A 20,849-nucleotide genomic window follows, 5' to 3' on the forward strand; every position below is an offset into this window, starting at 1 on the left:
AAGCATGAAATAACTATGTGAAATATAAGCATATATATCTATAAGCATAAGTATGTAATAACTATACGAAATGGGATACAATCAAAGGGAACATTAGGACAGGAACGGTAGGCACGTTGGTACTATCATGTCTCCCTTGGCCCTTCTCTTCACTAGACTAGCCATGCCCAGTTCCTGTAACCGTTCTTCATCTGTAGGTCATCTAGTCCAACTCCCAATCTAGCCCAATCAGGAGACCCTACACCAGTGGTTCTCAACCTTTATAGTGCTGCGACCCCTTTAATACAATTCCCCACGATGTGGCGACCCCAACCGTAAAATTATTTTCATTTTGAATTTATCACGCCTGAAGCTGTATTGGCTAGCGATCTGAACTGCTTGCGATTGCCTTGAGGACGGAGGCATTAAAGTGGAGACTCCTCCCCTATTAAGTTTATGGTGCCTGAAGCCAGATTAGGCTAGCGATTGGGAGTGATTGCAGCTGGCTTGAGAGGGAGACATCAGAGCAAAGATTTCTCTCTTTTTTAATTCATCGTGCCTGAAGCCGAATTCGGCTAGCGATTTGAAGAGCCTGCAGCTGGCTTGTGGAGTCAACCATTGGAGCGCGATTCTTCGACTCGCAAGTATACTTCCCATATTTCCGATGGTCTTAGGCGACCCTTGGCAAATCGTCATTCGACCCCCAATGGGGTCCCGACCCACAGGTTGAGAACCACTGCCCTACACCATTTCAAACAAGTGACTGCCCAATCTGTTCTTAAAAACCTCCCGTGATGAAGCACCCCCAACTTCTGAAGGCAAACTGTTCCACTGGTAAATTGTCCTCCCAGTTAGGAAGTTTCTCCTTAATTCCAGGTTACTTCTCTCCTTGATTAGTTTCCATCCATTGTTTCTTGTCTTGTCTTCTGGTACTTTGGAAAGTAAATCGACCCCCTCCTCTTTGTGGCAGCCTCTCAAATACTGGAATACTGGTATCATGTCCCCCTTAGTCCTTCTTTTCTCTAGACTAGCCAAACTCAAATCCTGCAACCGTTCTTCATATGTTTTAAGCTCCAGGCCTTTAATCGTTTTAGTTGCTCTTCTTTGCACTTTTTCCAGAGTCTCAGAATCTGTTTTGTAATGTGGTGACTAAAACTCAGTGGTGGGTTTCAAATTTTTTTACTACCGGTTCTGTGGGCGTGGCTCGGTGGGCGTGGTGTGATGGATTTGGCTTGGTAGGCATGGCAAGGAAAGGATACTGCAAAATCCCCATTCCCTCCCAATCAGCTGGGACTTGGGAGGCAGAGAATAGATGGGGGTGGAGCCAGTCAGAATTTTACGACCGGTTCTCCCAGCTATTCAAAATTTCCGCTACCGGTTCTCCAGAACTGGTCAGAACCTGCTGAAACCCACCTCTGCTAAAACTGGATGCAGTATTCCAGGTGTGGTCTTACTAAGCCTTTATAAACCGATACTATGTGGATGCCCAGGAATATTGAAGTGGGAGATACTACTAGAGCCTGGCAGGGAGACTCACTGGATGGTTCTTCTGTTCCATGTGTGGCTCTCTCCGGGAAAATTTCTATCCAGGAACTCATCAGTTCCAGAACACACTGCTGCTTAGACAACTTAAGGTCTGGAGAGCCCATGGAAATCAGTGAAGGTCACTCCAAAGAGTTCTTTGCCATTGAAATGTGCGTTTGAAGCAGAAAGAATAGAATAGAATAGAATAGAATAGAATAGAATAGAATAGAATAGAATAGAATAGAATAGAATAGAATAGAATAGAATAGAACAGAATTTATTGGCCAAGTGTGGTTGGACACACAAGGAATTTGTCACACGGATATTGTAGGAAGTGAACTTCTGAAATGGGGAAGGGGCTCAAAGACAGGATGACCTGGAGGAAAAGGCAACATGGAAAAATCCTGTAGAATAGAATAGAATAGAATAGAATTTTTATTGGCCAAGTGTGATTGGACACACAAGGAATTTGTCTTGGTGCATATGCTCTCAGTGTACATAAAAGAAAAGATACGTTCATCAAGGTACAACATTTACAACACAATTGATGATCAATATATCAATATAAATCATAAGGATTGCCAGCAACAAGTTATAGTCATACAGTCATAAGTGGAAAGAGATTGGTGATGGGAACTATGAAACGATTAATAGTAGTGCAGATTCAGTAAATAGTCTGACAGTGTTGAGGGAATTATTTGTTTAGCAGAGTGATGGCCTTCGGGAAATTATGGAAAGTATGGGTTGAGGAAGGTGGAATCCTTTAAAAAGGGGCGGAAAACTGAACTGTGTTCCATACAGGTAGTCCTTGAATTACATTCATTTGCTTAGTGATTATTTGAAGCCATTGTCTATAGAGATCCAGATCATGGTTGTCCCAAAGGTGTTTTTTTCAAGAGGCAACTGGATTTTCTTGGTTTTCTCCACAACCGTTTGCTCTACTCAGGTTGCCCTGAGGCCACAGATAAACCTCCAAATGGCCTCAACAACTCTCTAAAAGAATGCAAATGACCAGCTGTCTGCAAGAATAGAATAGAATAGAATAGAATAGAATAGAATAGAATAGAATAGAATAGATTTTTTTATTGGCCAAGTGTGATTGGACACACAAGGAATTTCTCTTCAGTGTACCTGCTCTCAGTGTACATAAGGAGAATAAAATACATTAAATCCTTTATAGAATAGAATAGAATAGAATTTTTTATTGGCCAAGTGTGATTGGACACACAAGGAATTTGTCTTGGTGCATAGGCTCTCAGTGTACATAAAAGAAAAGATAACTTCATCAAGGTACATTTACAACACAACTTTATTTATTTTTATTTATTTTTATAAATAAAAATAAATCCTTTCATTCCTCACCATCCAGTCAGAGCCGAAGAAGCTTCTTGGATGAGAAGCAAAACGTCTTAAAGAAAAAACAAGAAAGTGAGTCCAATTGCCTCTTGAAAAAGTACCTTTGGGATTTGAAGCCATTGTTCTCTACAGGCTCTCCAAGGGTTAAAGGGAACGAGTGCTCCCTAGAAAGGCCATAATGAGGAGTTGGGGACCCTTCTGGCCCTCTATTTCGCTGTCCTGGCGGACTCCCCTCAGGAAAAAAAAAGCCTCTGAGGCATCTTGCGAACCTTCGGAAAAGAACCGTTGGAAGGGGCGGGGCTACGTTTTCCCGCCTGTCTGTGAGGAAGAAGAACCGAGTGACAAAGACGTCCTCCTCTTCTGGTAAAATAACACTAGTAATATTATAATAGTAATATAATAAAAAAACAAAATTGTGCTGAGGGATTCTGACCTAAAGACCTTTTCAAGAGTAGGACTTTCCCGCTATTGTATTGAAGATAATGATACTCGCAAGCATTGTTTTTGAGGAACAGCCCCTGAACTGAAGCTGTGGGAGTACTGAAGGAAAATCCAGAATATTGAAAGGAATCGAATTTCCTCAATGGGAATATTTTTTATTTTTTTTTATTATTTTAATTTTTTTTAATAAAAATGTCAAATCAATGCATGAACAGTGTGGCGCCAGGGCGCCATACATTCCAATACAAGTAAAATTGATCAGATTAAACATAATTATAGAATAGAATAGAATAGATTTTTTGTATTGGCCAAGTGTGATTGGACACACAAGGAATTTCTCTTCAGTGTACATGCTCTCAGTGTACATAAGGAGAATAAAATACATTAAATCCTTTATAGAATAGAATACAATAGAATTTTTATTGGCCAAGTGTGATTGGACACACAAGGAATTTGTCTTGGTGCATATGCTCTCGGAGTACATAAAAGAAAAGATACCTTCATCAAGGTACAACATTTACAGCACAAATGATGGTCAATATATCAATATAAATCATAAGGATTGCCAGCAACAAAGTTATAGTCATACAGTCATAAGTGGAAAGAGATTGGTGATGGGAACGATGAAAAGATTAATAGTAGTGCAGATTTAGTAAATAGTCTGACAGTGTTGAGGGAATTATTTGTTTAGCAGAGTGATGGCCTTCGGGGAAAAACTGTTCTTGTGTCTAGTTGTTCTGGTGTGCAGTGCTCTATAGTGTCGTTTTAAGGGTAGGAGTTGAAACAGTTTATGTCCTGGATGTGAGGGATCTGTAAATATTACATTCAATCAACTTATGTGTTTCTAATAACAATATGCATCTATGTTCGATTGCAGTCTATCATTCCATCAAATGTGGAATAATTGAATAATGATAGACTGAATGGGAATATTTTTCAAAAACATCCAGTTCTTTTTTTAAAAAAATAAGTTACCTCAGCAATTGCAGAAGTTTGGAGAAATAAATATATATAATATAAAAATATATATACAACTAGACACAAGAACAGTTTTTCCCCAAAGGCCATCACTCTGCTAAACAAATAATTCCCTCAACACTGTCAAACTATTTACTGAATCTGCACTACTATTAATTGTTTCATAGTTCCCATCACCAATCTCTTTCCACTTATGACTGTATGACTGTAACTTTGTTGCTGGCAATTCTTATGATTTATATTGATACATTGACCATCATTTGTGTTGTAAATGTTGTACCTTGATGAAGGTATCTTTTCTTTTATGTACACTGAGAGCATATGCACCAAGACAAATTCCTTGTGTGTCCAATCACACTTGGCCAATAAAAAATTCTATTGTATTCTATTCAAAGTTTTACACCTGGGCCGAAAAAAACCCAAAGATACAAGTACAGATTAGGAGAAACCTGGCTTAAAAACAGTAACTGAGTGGGACCTTGGAGCCTTAGTGGACGACCACTTGAAAATGAGTCAGGAGTGTGCAGTAGCAGCCAAAAAGGCTAATGCAATCCTTGGCACAAAAATCAAAAGGGACCTCTGTGGCTCAGACTGCTAATGCAGTCTGTTATTAACAGCAGCTGCCTGCAGTTACTGCAGGGTCTAGTCCCACCAGGCCCAAGGTTGACTCAGCCTTCCATCCTTTATAAGGTAGGTAAAATGAGGACCCAGATTGTTGGGGGCAATAAGTTGACTTTGTATATAAATATACAAATAGAATGAAGACTATTGCTAACTAGTGTAAGCCGCCCTGAGTCTTCGGAGAAGGGCGGGATATAAATTAAAACAAAAAACAAATTAAAACAAAAAAAATCACATGAAATATTAGTACCACTTTATAAAGCCTTGGTAAGACCACATCTGGAATACTGCATCCAGTTTTGCTCACATTACAAAAAAGATGTTGAGATTTTGGAAACAGTGCAAAGAAGAGCAACCAAGATGATTAAAGGCTTGGAAGCTAAAACAAATGGAGGACTTGGGTTTGGCTAGTCTAGAGAAAAGAAAGACTAGGTGGGACATGATAGCGGTATTTGAGAGGTTGCCACAAAGAAGAGGGGGTCAACTTATTTACCAAAGCACCTGTAGACAAGATAAACAATGGGTGGAAACTAATCGAGAGAAGCAACCTGGAATTGAGGAGAAACATCCTAACAGTGAGGACAATTAACCAGTGGAACAGCTTGCCTTCAGATGTGGGCGCTCCATCACTGGAGGTTTTTAAGAAGAGACTGGACAGTCACTTGTTTGAAATGGTATAGGATCTCCTGCTTGAGCAGGGGGCTGGATGAAGACTTCCAAGGTTCCTTCCAGCTCTATTCTGATTCTGATATAGGTATGTAGGAAGCTTGGGGGAACTTTCCAAAAAGCAAATCTAATGATAATAGAAGAAAAAGATTGTAATGGAAACCAGACACAGCTAGAAATCAAAGGTAGATTCATAGGGCTTGTGGTCTATACAGGTAGTCCTCAACTTACAACAGTTCTCTTAGTGACGGTTCAGTTACGACACTGAAAAAAGTGACAACCATTTTTCACACTTATCACTAGCAGCATCCCCATGGATTTACATTTGGATGCTTGGCAACCAACTTGGTTAGATGGTTGGCAGTGTCCTGGGGTCATGTGAACACTTTTTTGCAAGCCAAATCTATGGGGAAACCAGATTCATTTAACAACCGTCTTACTAATTTAACAGCTGCAGTGATTCATTTAACAGATGTGGCAAGAAAAGTCGTAAAATGGGGCAAAACTCTCTTAACAAATTTCTCATTTAGGAACATAAATTTTGGGTTAAATTGTGGTCATAAATTGAGGACTAGCTGTGTTTATAATACTTAAAAAATATAAAGAAATTGAAACAAAAAGCAAAGTCAATGGATCCCTAGGTCTTTTTCTGCTATCAGTTTTCCATTTTTCTATGTCTTTTAATCTAGTCCAAACCTCTGCCCAAGGCAGGATTCCTTATAGCATCTCAAATGAAAACCTCCAGCAACAAAACATCCACAACTTTGGATTTTAACCAACTACAATTGAACAGACACTTGCCATTTTAATTTTGGTGATTGCAAATCCTCCATGCTGACTTTTTTTGCGTTTTTTGGCTATTACTGTGGGGAAAGGAATTACTGTAACAGACATCTTTTCCTGGTGGAATGGTCAGAACAGCACAGCTGTGTCACGTACGTTGGATGGAGATCTACTGTGTATTATAAAACATTGTAACATTGCACGTCTTCCAATATCTATAGGAGACTCCAGTTCCAATGATGATCTTTACAATGCATCTGTCTAGGCAGTTAGAACCATGACTGGCCATGGTTGTTCTTGTATGCAAGAGAAAAATAGCAGATATTTGAACATTAAATACATATCAATCACTCTGGTCCCTTTTGCAATAAAGAACATTTAGACAAACAAGCAAAAAAAAAAAAAGAGATGTCCCATAGCTCAGTGACCCTTACCCTTTTGGGCACCAGGGACCAGTTCCATGGAGAGAGGTTTTTCCGCAGGCTGGAGGGGGCTAACTTCATCCCGTGGATGGGGTTTCGCTTGTTTGTGTGGCCCAGTTACTGCCATGCGGCAGCTGGGTGTCAGTCCACATACAGGGGGTTGGGGACCCCTGCCATAGATATTAACTTTTGCTGCTCATTTAATCAGGGCTATCATAACTTTTTTAAGGAAAAAAAGATAAGCAAATATGCTGTTTTGTTTTTATATGTATCTAATATTCACTTTTATAGAAAGATCAATGCTTGTTCATTTGCAAAAAAAAAAAAAAAACCCCTCACACAACTACATAAAAACCAGTAAATTTATTTTTCTTTAATGGATTTCTATGGCCATCTATCTCACATGCGTGACTGCATAGCTAACATTGTGAAAAATAATATATATAAAATAATGAATACACATATACATATAAATATAGGCAAATCTAAACCATTATTAAAGATAGAAATACTATTGAGTGAAATTTGGCGACTGAATACATGCAGTTTTCTTAGCAGGGTTATGGTTAATAATGGACAAGGTAAAAGCACACTTTTCTGTCTATTCCAAATCTCTTTCTAATCAACTTTAATTAGATGATCCTTGGAACCTAAAGTTTTGCACCTGTAGGAGTGGCAGAATCTGGGAGTGGAGTTAAGAGAGATCAGCTTAGAATTCCTATGTAGCCACAAGCGGACTAAGTCCAACCCAGGGGTGAAATGTAAAATTTGTTACTACCGGTGGGCGTGGCTTGGTGTGTGTGTGGGTAATGTGACTCAGTGGGCGTGGCCAACTTTTTTTTAACTTTTAAAAGCATTTTAAAGCCGAAGAGGTTGTAGAAAAAATTCTTTTAAAAGGCTCTTCTGACAGTCCCGGCTGAGTTGCCTGATCATTAGAGGCTTTTCTTTTCTTTTAAAAGCATTTTTTTTTTGCTTTTAAAAGAAAAAAAAGCCTCTGACGATCAGGCAGCTCAGCTGGGATCGTCAGAAGAGCCTTTTAAAAGAATTTTTTCTGCAATCTCTTCGGCCGAAGAGGTTTTAAAGCCTCTGACGATTCCAGCTGAGCTGCGCGATCATCAGAGGCTTTTTTTTTTACTTTTAAAAGCATTTTTTCGGCTGAAGAAAAAATGCTTTTAAAAGTTGTAGGAATTTAGCACCCACCCCCCTCCTACAAGAATGAAATATTTTAGAAAATACTTAAAAGGCAGAATATATTTCCCTGGATGAGAAATGGAGAAACATGTTTTAAAGACAAAGCAGCTCCCTGCAACTTCCTGCCACCCCCCACCTTTGCTAATGGGCCATCATCTGCATCATAATAGAACCCATCTAGAACTGAAACTCACCACATGGCACCTGGGAAGATTACATCAGCCAGCAAGGCTAGCTAAGACTCCCACCCCCTGGGAGTCTGACAACCAATCAGGATACTCTTCCTGTGCCCCAGAAAGTTCAAAGCTCAGAAAAAGCATAAAACCAGGGAGCACACAGGATCTCAGCCCTTTTTCTGTTCAGGATCTCAAGCCATGTGATCCTGACCACCATTAAACCATCTTTCCAAGCAGTCTCCATGTTTCCAGTGTCTTTGTCCCCACTTGGAACTGAACCCAGATGGATATTTCTTCCAACAAAGTAAAAAAAAACCTCTGATGATTGCGCGGCTTAGCTGGGCATGGGGGAGGGCAGGGATTTTTGCTTTTGGTTCTCCGAACCACTTCCCGCCATCACTACTGGATTGGGCGATCTGTCCGAACCAGGAGCATTTCACCCCTGGTCCAACCCCCTTGAATTCGCTTGTCCCTTAGCTAGGTACAAGATGATGCTGTTAGTTGAGAAGTTTAATGTCCAACTAATGCGTACTACTTGTTTGTAGTTAGATAATGGGCAACGGAATTCAAGGTTTTGGACTTAGTCCATGTGGGGCTATGTAGGAATTCTAGGTTGATTCCTCTTTTAACTTCACCCACAAGTTCTGCCACACCTTCTATAAAACCTAAGTGATTTATTTTATATAGTTTTTGCCTGAGGGTGCCAAACACAAATATAATCAAGCCACTAATCATTTTGATGACTGCTTTTGACCTTTCTCCATCTTCTTTATATCATTTTTCAAATGGGAAAATCAGAACTATACACAATATTATATACTGTAGAAGGGAATAACGGTTACAGCTGTTTTACTTCCATTCTTTTCCTACTGATCCCTAATGTGGGTTTTATTTTTTCTCATCTGCCACATACCGAGTCAATAGCTTGTTGCAATAAGATTATATTTGAGGCATATGCTTAGTTAGACCTCATCAAGTCCATCTATACCAGGGCTGTCAAACTCAATTTCATCAGGGTTGTGTTTGACCTTGGGTGGCCGGGATGGGTGTGACCAGCCCAACATCACTCGTGTTGGGAATGCCTGTGGTGGCCCAAGCGCTTTGCCAGCGAAAACGGGCTCCCCAGCTGTTTTCGGCTGCGACGACCTCTTGCAACTCTCTGCCAGCAAAAACAGAGCTCGGGAGGGCCACGGGCAAAGGCACCATGGGCTGGTCCTTCACTGTTTCCAGGGTGGCCCCATGCGCCTGATCTAAGCACCCTGGGGGGTCAGATCCAGACCCTGGGCCTTGAGTTTGACACCCCTGATCTATACCGTACCTATCACACAATCTTGGCCTCATTGTAGTAAATTGAAGCTTTTCTAAAACGTTCCTGTAATTGTCCTCATCCATGTTACCCTTTCTCTTTTCCTTCCTTCCCTATCATTTAATCATAATTCATTCCATTTCTATTTTGACACTGGAATCAGAAATGGAACCACACCAAGATCTTTCCACACTGCGTACATCTGTTGGGCCTCTCCTCTTTGTGGCTCTTTTTATCAGATATTCATTATTCTGAATGAAACTCCTTCCACATTATATGCTGGCAGGTGGGTTCTCTCTTGTGTGGATCCTTTTATGAAAAGAGAGGGAAGTATTGTGGCTGAAACTCTTTCCACATTCCTGGCACTGATATGGTTTTTCTCCTGTGTGGATCCTCCTATGCGAATTAAGGGAACTGCTTGTAATGAAACTTTTTCCACAGTCCATGCAATGATATGGTTTCTCGCCAGAGTGGATCCTCTTATGTGATATCAGGGAACTGCTTGTATGAAAGCTCTTTTCACACTCGGTGCATTTATACAGCTTCTCCCCTGAGTGGATCTTCTTATGAGAACTAAGATGACTGCTTTGACTGAAGGTCTTTCCACAAGCCAGGCATTGATACGGTTTCATCCCAGTATGGATCCTTTCATGGGAACTAAGGGAAGCACTTTGGCTGAAACTCTTCCCACATTCCGTGCATTTATATGGTTTCTCCCCCGTGTGGATCCTTTTATGGGCAGTGAGGGAACCACTGGTGGTGAAGCTCTTCCCACATTCCGTGCATTTGTATGGCTTCTCCCCTGTGTGGATCCTTTTATGGCAGGTGAACTGACTGCTTTGAGTAAAGCTCTTTCCACATTCCATGCATTTGTAGGGCTTCTCTCCAGTGTGGAACCTCTTATGAGAAGTGAAGGAACTCAAGTCTCTAAAACTCCTTCCACAGTCCATGCACTGATAGGGTTTTTCCCCCGTGTGGATCCTTTTATGGGAAATGAGTTCACTGCTTGTACTGAACCTCTTTCCACACCCCATGCACTGATATGGTTTCATCCCTGTATGGATCCTTTCGTGGGAAGTAAGGGAGGTGCTCTGACTGAAACTCTTCCCACACTCCATGCACTTATATGGTTTCTCCCCTGTGTGAATTCTTTTATGCGAAGTAAGGTTACTGCTCCAACTGAAGCTTTTCCCGCACTCGGTGCACTGATACGGTTTCTCCCCCGTGTGGATCCTTTTATGGGAAGTAAGGTCACTCCTACTTATAAAGCACTTTTCACACTCCATGCATTGGTACGGTTTCTCCCCTGTGTGGATCCTTTCATGGGAAGTAAGACCACGTCTCATAGTAAAGCTTTTTCCGCAGTCCATGCATTTGAACGGTTTCTCCCCCGTGTGGATCCTTTTATGGGAAATGAGATCACTGCTTGTACCAAATCTCTTTTCACACTGCAAGCATTGGAATGGTTTCATCCCCGTATGGATCTTTTCGTGAGAAGTAAGGGAAGCACTTTGGCTGAAACTCTTCCCACATTCCGTGCACTTAAACGGTTTCTCTCCCGTGTGATTCCTTTTATGGGCAGTAAGAGAACCACTTGTGGTGAAGCTCTTCCCACAGTCTGTGCATTTATACGGTTTCTCCCCTGTGTGGACCCTTTTATGGGAAGTAAGTTGACTCTTTTGACTAAAGCTCTTCCCACACTCCGTACATTTGTATGGTTTCTCCCCCGTATGGAACCTTTTATGGGAAGTAAAAGAACTCATGTCTCTGAAGTTCTTTGTGCACTCCATGCATTGATAAGGCTTTTCCCCTGTGTGGATCCTTCTGTGGGAGGTAAGGTTACTACTCCAACTGAAGCCTTTTCCACACTCCGAGCATTGATACGGTTTTTCCCCTGTGTGGCTCTTCTTATGGGAAGTAAGATCACTTCTACTTGCAAAGGTCTTTCCGCACTCCGTGCATTCATATGCTTTCTCCCTTGTGTGAATTCTTTCATGAGAATGAAGACCGCGTCTCATTGCAAAGTTTTTCCCACACTTCATGCATTTAAACGGTTTCTCCCCTGTATGGATCCTCTGATGGGCCATGAGATCATCGCTTGAACAAAATCGCTTTCTACATGCCAAGCGTTGATATGGTTTCATCCCCGTATGGATCGGTTCGTGGGAATTAGGCGAAGCACTCCGGCTGAAATTCTTCCCACATTCCAAGCACTTGTGTTGTTTATCTCCCGGGTGGATCCTTTTATGTGCACTAAGGGAACGACTTGTGGTGAGGCTCTTTCCACAGTCTGTGCATCTAAGTGGCTTATCCTCTGTGTGGATACTATTATGCGAAGTTAGATCAATACTTGTATAGAACCTCTTTCCACAATCCATGCATTTATAAGGTTTCTTTCCTGGATGGGACTTTTTGTGCACAATATGATCACTGCTTGCATAGAAACTTGTTATGCATTCTCTGCTTTTACATGACTGCTCCACTCTATGAGCTGTTTTCTGGGAGTTAAAAGTGCTGCTCTCATTAACATTTTTCCCACTGTCTGAACCTTTATGTGATTTTGGTATCTCAATGTTTTGATGTCGAGTAAGACCGAGATTCAGATTATTATTTTTTCCATATTCCTTGCAGTCAGGCTGCTTCTCTTTAGTGCAGATACTGCTATATTCATGGACATCTGATTTATGGATGGACATTTTTTCAGCTTTTAAACAGCTTCCTTTTTTTTTGCGATATTGCATATGGAAGGTGCGATTTTCGCCATACTTCAAATTAGAGGATTTCTCCATCCTGTTGTTCAACTGGTTTTCAGTCATGTTTGGCTCCTCCTGATTTTGCAATGTCCCTTCTCTAGTTTCAGTTCGTTTCAAAAAATTCACGCCTGCTTCATTATAATTCTCTGGTTTCTGCCTGTCAACTGTTTGGAAGAAAAAGAAATTCATCAGATGCTTAAGGTACAAAGTGAAAGTGCCATTACATTATATTAGCTATATATTTATTTCAATACTGCTGTACCAGGTGGTGGGAATATGACTGGGGCTTTCTTTACTGCTGGTTATTTCCAGAATGTCAGACTGCTTGGAGGCACCTGAAGCCTGAGGTCCCACAAAGCTCCATTATTTTTTCTCCATTGGAGAAAATAATTTAGTGGCGAGACAAAACCTCTAGGGCAGTGATGGCTAACCTTTTTGCCGTTGCGTGCCAAAAGCGTGGGGAGCGCAGGAGGGTTGTGTACTTGTGTGCCCACACCCATAATTCAATGCCCCCTGCGCATGCGCTTGTGGCTCCCCCACCCGCTCCCCATGCTTTTGGCATGCGACAGCGGTAGGCCCATTTTTCGCCCTCCCCAGGTTCCAGAGCCTTTCTTGGAGCCTGGGGAGGGTGAAAACAGCCTTCCTCATCCCCCCACAGGTTCTCTGGAGGCCGGAAAGAGCCCATTTCCCAATTTCCGGTGGGCCCGGAAGGCCCAAAAATCAGCTGGCTGGCACGTGCTAGAGCGCTGGAGCTGAGCTAGGGCAATGCTCGCGTGCCCAGATATTGCTCTGCGTACCCCCTGTGGCACGTGTGCCATAAGTTCGCCATCACGGCCCTAGGGAGTACCATCTTGAGTTCTGGAATGGCATATCATCAGCTTTGTTGCTTAACAATTGGTTACAAGTGTGGAAGAAGGCAAGTTGAAATCACATCTAGAGAAAATGGAGGTATTCTTGCTACAAAGGAAGTGGATTTAGATACTGGGATTCCAGCATATGAGATAAAAGTTGTCCTCCCTTGGAACCCCCCTCCCCCACCCCCCCGATGTGCGCTCCAGGAGTGTTCCTTCATGCTCATCTGTCCTTGTAGATCTTGGCAGTCACACAGAGATCTTTGTGTACTCACAGTAACAACTTTGAGATAAAGTGTGAAACCATCAGGATAATCTGAACTTGATCTTTTTTTTCCTTCCCCCAACTGATAAAGTTTGCTTAAACAAATTACCTCTACTTGAAAAGTTTTTCTGCCCAGCCCAATGGTTCTTTAATAAGGGCTAGCCACAAGCTAACAAAAACTCAGCTCTGTAACAATAATGAGTTGATTAGAACTTTCCCACTTGTGCTGCTACCTAAAACTGACTAGACCTTAATCAGTTTCTTACTGAGGGTTTGTGTGTCCTAAAGTGAACAAGGCAAAAAACCCCAGTTAATGCCTTCCTCGCAACGTTCATTTTCAATTTTTGCCCGTTTACTCATAATATCTTCTTTCCAAATGCAAATATTAACTTCCTTCTTAATAATTATTCAACCATAGGGTGAGCAATCCAAAGGATGGAGGAATAGGAGTGAAAGAGCTTTAAGATTAACCTAGTTTCCTCCTGAGTTGAACTGTAGAGAATTCCTTGCTGTTCCCCCCCCCCCAAGTATTTGGGGGTGGAATCTCCAGGTGCTCTGAGTATATTCAGGGACAATTTTTAATAAAGTTTGTCTAAGACAGGGGTGTCCAAACTTGGCCCCCTTGAAGAGTGGTGGACTTCAACTCCCAGAATTCCCCAGCCAGCATGAGCTATAAATATGAGCAAGTTGCTGACTGGGGAATTCTGGGAGTTGAAGTCCACCACTCTTCAAGGGGCCAAGTTTGGACATCCCTGGTCTAAGGGGTGCTGGTATTCCAGTGCTGGTATTTCTCTTGCATTGTGGTTCTTTGTCCTGCAAAGTCCAATTTAAGTGTTAAGGGCCTCTGGTGGCTCAGACTGCTAAGACAGTCTGTTATTAACACGGCTGCTTGCAATTACTGCAGGTTCAAGTCCCACCAGGCCCAAGGTTGACTCAGCCTTCCATCCTTTATAAGGTAGGTAAAATGAGGACCCAGATTGTTGGGGGCAATAAGTTGACTTTGTATATAATATACAAATGGGTGAAGACTATTGCTAACATAGTGTAAGCCGCCCTGAGTCTTCGGAGAAGGGCGGGATAGAAATGCAAATAAAAAAAAAAGTGTTGATGCACAAGTCAGACGTGTTGGTTCTTAAAACACTTAAATTGAGGTTTGTGGGACAGATACCAAAGAACCACAATGCAAGAGAGATTTCAAATGCTATTATAGAGAGAGAGAAAAAAAAAGAAATGTAAAAGGCGGTTCTGAGGTGACTGGCAAAGTCAAGCAAGCAGCTTTGGAAACTGTCTCAGAAGGTGTTTATTCCTTTCTTGAGGTATCATGTAAACATAATATTAAACATAATATTAAAATAATAATAATTGCCTGTCCCACCCGAACAAGTGGCAGAGGCAATTATTATTATTTTAATATTATTATTATTTTGATTTGTGGATGATGACTTCCAGTGAGGTGAGGAGAAGCAACGCCTGCATTTTTCACGGGGCATTACGTTTGAAATTGGCAGCTGGATGCGAGATGTGGAGCTACTGAAATTCTCTCTGGAAGAAAGAGAAATCTGGAAATTTCCTATATGTATTTTGGACAGCTGATTTTTGTGAGCAGACTGTAAAAGCCATAGTTTTTTGCACAGGTTTGTGGTAAACTAGAAATTGTGGATTCCACCAACTCTGGGCAGTAAATGTCGCTTTTCAGGACTCAAAGTTTGGTCAAACCTCTTCCTTTTAATAATTTTGGACTATTAATGGGATTTAAAGATGGCTTGGAGGACGAAGGAAAAAATATATAAAACGGGTTTATCCTGTGTATGGTTAAAGAATAAGTTATTTTTTGTGATGTTTAAGGATTACTGTATTTTTCAGAGTATAAGACGCACCTTTCTCCCTCCTAAAAGGGAGTGAAAATTTGGGTGCATCTTATACACCGAATGTAGCCCCGCCCACCCACTGGCCCCCACCCTTTGGCCTCTGCCTCTCAGCAATTTACCTCCTTGCAGCATGCAGCAAGAAGATACAGCCCATTTCAGCTTCAGCACAGCCTAATTAATACAAATTGATTGTCTGTTGGATCAGCCTCCCAACTCCCAGCTGTTTCAGGCTGCAGGGATTCCCATTGCCTATTGCTGCGCGGGCTTCTGCTGCTTGCTGCAAGGAGGTAAATTGCTGGGAGCAGTTTTTTTCTTCTTCTGCTAATCAAGCTATGCTGAAAATGAAAATGAAAATAAAGCAGGCTGTTTGCCGTTTGCTGCAACGAGGCAAAATTGCTGGGAGGCAGAGGCAGATTTCTTTTTTTTGTTTTCCTCACCAAAATCTAAAAAATCTAAATAATAAATAAATAAATAAATAAAAAAGGTAGGCGCGCCTTATAGTCCAGAGGGTCTTATACTCCGAAAAATACGGTATCTGGATTGGATAGTTTTTCAGATATATGCAACTGTGTAATGGATTAATCTTTTGATATCTAAACAAGGGCTTATTATGGTAATGTTTAATAGTTGTTAAGAGGGATGAGGGTAACCTAGATTAAATAGAAAGGGGATTAAATTATATATTATTAGGATTTTTTTGGTTAATTTTTACTACATCTTTGTTTAATAAGGCTAGCTGAAAATTTAGAGAAGACTTTATAAAAAACAGGGTAAGGTATGGAATGAAAAGTTATTGCGCCTTATTTTAATAGTCAGTGTTATATTGTTAATCTTGATTAATATTAATTGGAGATGAACAGAGAAGATTCCTTCTTAGTGGTGTGTGTGTGTGTGTTACACTTTCTAATTTTTTTCTTTTATGTATTTTTGTGTTAGGTTTTGTATTATTTATTTAACATACTCCTTAATAAAAATTATCCTGTGATTATTTTGATTTATATAGCCGCCCATCTCACATACACGACTCTAGGTGCAATGCACATAAAGTCATATCAGTTCTCTCCAGCTAAAGTAGAGACCTGAATATCCTCCAAGAAATTGATAAGCCGCTTAGCTCTCATCAGAATATACCTTCTCCACCAATTTCAACCCAGAACAAAATGGATCCCTTACCCATGGACTCCACATTCTTAGCATTTTCCAGCATGACCTCTCTGTACAGGGATTTTTGGTCAAAATCCAGCAGAGCCCACTCTTCCTCAGAGAAAAACACAGTTACATCTTCAAAGGACACCAGAACCTAAAGGATAATAGCAATCCTTGTTAATGTACAATTCCAAAAAATATTCGCAAATTCTAATTTTAAAAAATATCCCACTTGTTGGGAACATCTCTTATATTCTTTTTGATCAATTTCTGAGGCACATTCATTAAGCAACTATTGGGATATTCCTACATGATACTTTAATGTTGCCCAGTAGGTGATACAAGTCTTCATCAAACAACCAGACGAAGATATTGAGAGATGTTCTCAAGAAGACACTTGATATGATGGATGGTATCAGAACACTGGGAAGATGCTTACGCTCTGATAAACTGATGGCTGGGAGATATTAAATTGGCTCTGAAAAGGTGATTCAGGCCACTGTGGAGAGCGTTGCATGTTCCTTGAATAAATCACATTGCATTTTGGGAGGTGAGACCCTCCTACCTGAGTTGGAAGTACAACCATTGTTTCTGCACCACCACAAAGAAGAGACCTTTCCATTGGTATAATCACCGCTGCTCCATTTTCTGAGAATGAGATAAAAGCAGAGGAAGTACATGTTTTAAAAACAGTCGGAGAAAAACTTTGCACACGGGGCTAAGGTATTCTTGTAGCAGGAACTCAGGAATATAAAGACTTCACGCAATGTGAAGACTGCAATACATCAAAAAGGAACCCTCTTTTACCTGATTCCCAGGGACCTAAAGGCCCTGGGAATAGATATTAACAACTGGGAAACCTTGACCTCCGACCATTCAGCTTGGAGGCTAAAGACGCAGCATGGCCTTCTCCAATTCGAAGAGAACATTTGTTCGGCAGGCTGAGGCAAAGAGGTAGTCCCGGAACCAGCAAAATCGTGGGGCTGGGCAGCGGACAGAATGTATCTGCCCTCAGTGTGGAAGGGATTGCCACTCTCGAATTGGCCTTTTTAGCCACACTAGATGCTGTTTTAGGATCTCTTTCCGGAGCACGATACCATCGTCTTTTGAGACTGAAGGATGCCAATGCAATGTTTACCTGATGAAATCTCCTGAGATGGGGCCTCCTGGGAAATCTTCCCGAAGACAATTTCTTGAGGGAGATGTGACACATCCCCTAATGCTTTAGAACCATGGGTGGCCATCTCCATGAACAGCGCACGAACCTAAAATAGCCAAACAAAATATTACTGCCCTTGTCCCATCTTGTTATATGTTCTCAGGGTGAAGATGGATAGAACTATTTACCTAACCAGGACAGGATTCTATTAAGATCATCCTAACTATATTTAGAATAGAATAGAATAGAATATTTTATTGGCCAAGTGTGATTGGACACACAAGGAATTTATCTTGGTGCATATGGTCTCAGTGTACATAAAAGATACCTTCATCAAGAATCATAAGGTACAACACTTAATGATAGTCATAGAATAGAATAGAATAGAACAGAATAGAATAGAATAAAATAGAATAGAATAGAATAGAATTTTATTGGCCAAGTGTGATTGGACACACAAGGAATTTGTCTTGGTGCATAGGCTCTCAGTGTACGTAAAAGAAAAGATACGTTCATCAACAATTCTAAAGTACAACACTTAATGATAATCATAGAATAGAATAGAATAGAATAGAATAGAATAGAATTTTTTATTGGCCAAGTGTGATTGGACACACAAGGAATTTGTCTTAGTGCATATGCTCTCAGTGTACATACAAGAAAAGATAGCTTCATCAAGGTACAACACTTAATGATAGTCATAGGGTACAAATTTAACACTTAATGATAGTCATAGACTACGATTAAGCAATCAGGAAACAGGAATAGAAACATATTAGAATGGAAACATGTAAAAAAACCATTCACATTGATCTCACCTGCTGTTTTTGCTGCATTTTCTGCTCCCCCTGGTTCAGGAGGAAGCTTCCAGCCAGACCCATTTCCTGAGAGCTGGTCTCTGCTCCACACACCCAGACACAGTTCTCCCTCTGGGCCAGGATGGCCGGGGGCAGGGCCACCAAATCCATCATCTGAGTTTTCATGTGGTCTTCTTGGTTCAGCCACCGATCATAAAGATGGTGGAGTCGGCTGCATACGTCTCGGAGCCCTTCAGCCTCCTGGTAACAGAACTCCCTGAAAGGGCAACGACGGACAACACAAGGTCCAGTTTCTTCTTTCAGAATGTCCTGCTGAGTCCTTGCTGTTTGTCCAGATAAATCCGAACTCATTTCTGAATCTGCAAAGCAACTTTCATTCATGGGAGTAGAATCCCCTTCGGCCATCTTGAAGAATGAGGCATTTCTCCCCTCCATGACTGGATTCCTTGGGAATTAGGTCCAGCTGGCAGGCTAAGATGAAAACAGTGTAGAACACTATAATCCAAAGCACTGACAAAAAAAACTTTATTTCATACCTTTACAATGTACCTTCCTGAAAAATATACACCAGAGTGGCTTGCAGGGATTAAAAGCAAAAACAATAGAGCACAATCACTAATGGAAAGATCATTGCAACGGGTGAAAACAAAAAATCTTGGACATGAACACACAACATGTACCACTTCCACCTATGGTACACATTACAAAGGATATGCAAGTTTCTCTTGAAATTTAAGAAATCTCGATGGGATTTTTTTTGGTGTGTTAATATGTATCCAGGGTGCCACTTTGCAAAGACTCAAATATCAGGAATATTGACACGGGGGTGCAGATCAGCCTGAAGCCTTGGATTGCAGCAGAAGGGGCTGTTTCCCTTCTTGAATCCTGAAAAGCAGATGCTGTCCAAAGTCAGGAAACTCAGATCCTCGCAATGCTCCAGATGCTCTCAACAGGAAAACCCAACCCTAAACTTGCCGGAGTCCTCAAGAGAACTGGGCAGAATTCAAATCTCTAACCAAGAAGCTCCTCTCCTCGCAGAAATTAAGACTCCGGCGCGCCCCGCAAGCAAAAGTGCAGAAGGTGCAATATTGGGGGGATTTCTAGTTTAGCACCACAAGATCCCTCCACGCCTCCAGATCTGGAGACCCAGCAGATCTCCCGGTTTGGTTTGGCAGCCCGCCAGAAGCCTCCGACTTCGCCGCTCCCCAGCAAGGAGGCGGGGGGGGGAGCTTCGCAAGCCGGGCAGCTGCGGGAAAGGAAGGACCAGCAAAGGAAGGAAGGATCGGTCCAGCGTTTGGCGAGAGCGCAGCTTCCTGTAAAGCGGTCCCCTCGGCGTGGGAACGGTCATTTCCTGCCCTCCCTTGCAAAGCACCCGGGCGAGATGCTTCCAGGAGCGAGCAAAAGCTCTTCGGCTAAACCCGGAGGTTGTTTTGCCAAGGGGCGCCCTCTGGCGGGTCCTGCGTGCCAAGCCTGCGGGGCGATGGGCGGGAAGTGAGGGTTGGTGGAGACGGAGCTGTTCCTCCATAGGGGGCTCTGTCCAAGAAATCATCCCTCCTAGGGGTGAAATGTAAAATTTGTTACTACCGGCTCTTCGTCCGTGGCTTGGTGGTGGTGGGTAATGTGACTGGGTGGGCGTGGCCAACTTTAAAAAAAAAAAAACTTTTAAAAGCATTTTTTCCTCGGCCGAAGAGATTGTAGAAAAAATGCTTTTAAAGCAGGGGTCTCCAACCTTGGTCCCTTTAAGACTTGTGAACTTCAACTCCCAGAATCCCTCAATGGTCTGCTCCCCCTGGCTCAGTGGTCTGCTCAGTGGTCAACTCCCAGAGTCCCTCAGTCCCTGGGAGTTGTTGTTTTTTTTAATTTGAATTTATATCACGCCCTTTTCCGAAGACTCAGGGCGGCTTACATTGTGTAAGGCAGTAGTCTCATCCATTTGTATATTATATACTTTTTTATTTTATTTTTTTTTAATTTTTTTTATTACTTTTTTTGCAACAAACAAACAAAAAGAAAATACATTATTACACCCTTGTGCTATACATAAAAGGAAGATTTGGGTCTTCGGATATATCCTCATGATTGCCAAAATCCACGTTCTCGAGGTACAGGTATCCTACTTGATAATTTGAACTCTCCCCTCTAAACACCGCTTTCATCACATCCCAAACAATTTCAAATTTAACCTCCCCATTATCATTTAATCTCCAACTTTCCTCCAATTTTTTAAGTATCCATTTTTTATCCTTTTCATTTTTATACAATTTCTCGTCCTCCAATAGCTTCTTTTTTTCTCAAAATTAAAATCTAAGTCCACCATAACTTCTGCATGATCAGAATCTTTAAAAATTCCCACATCTACCTTATCCACATTGTTCAACAAATCTTTAGAAAGAAAAATATAATCAATTCTAGAATATGTATTATATATCTTAGAGAAAAAAGTGTATACTCTCTCAATTCCTTTAACCTCTCTCCACACATCAACCACGCCGTTTCGAAGCATCCACATATTTAAAATCCCCATTTTATTTGCTCCTCCACAGCGG

At 41.4% G+C, this 20,849-nt stretch overlaps 2 protein-coding genes across 6 annotated transcripts in view; both read right to left on the reverse strand.

Annotated features, from left to right (window-relative positions):
* The window catches only part of LOC131193420 (zinc finger protein 883-like), a 69,918-nt gene that overhangs the window by 31,985 nt on the left and 17,084 nt on the right, over positions 1 to 20,849 (reverse strand). The gene's annotated exons all lie outside the window — the stretch shown is intronic.
* On the reverse strand, positions 7,829 to 19,674 carry LOC131193416 (zinc finger protein 345-like). Of its 3 annotated transcripts, XM_058173532.1 has the most exons (5): positions 18,304 to 19,674; positions 17,465 to 17,591; positions 16,892 to 16,974; positions 16,354 to 16,480; positions 7,829 to 12,360 (listed from the first exon to the last, which is right to left on the reverse strand). In XM_058173532.1, exons 1-5 carry the CDS (start codon positions 18,736 to 18,738, stop codon positions 9,716 to 9,718), a joined length of 3,417 nt encoding a protein of 1,138 aa, XP_058029515.1. In that variant the 5' UTR covers positions 18,739 to 19,674; the 3' UTR covers positions 7,829 to 9,715. The 3 variants fall into 3 exon arrangements, with proteins under 3 accessions (XP_058029515.1, XP_058029517.1, XP_058029518.1); XM_058173534.1 differs by lacking the exon at positions 17,465 to 17,591 and having other exon boundaries at positions 18,304 to 18,428; XM_058173535.1 differs by lacking the exons at positions 16,354 to 16,480; positions 18,304 to 19,674 and having other exon boundaries at positions 17,465 to 17,510.

This window comes from Ahaetulla prasina, chromosome 2 (assembly GCF_028640845.1).
Source record: "Ahaetulla prasina isolate Xishuangbanna chromosome 2, ASM2864084v1, whole genome shotgun sequence".
Taxonomy (NCBI): Eukaryota; Metazoa; Chordata; class Lepidosauria; order Squamata; family Colubridae; genus Ahaetulla; species Ahaetulla prasina.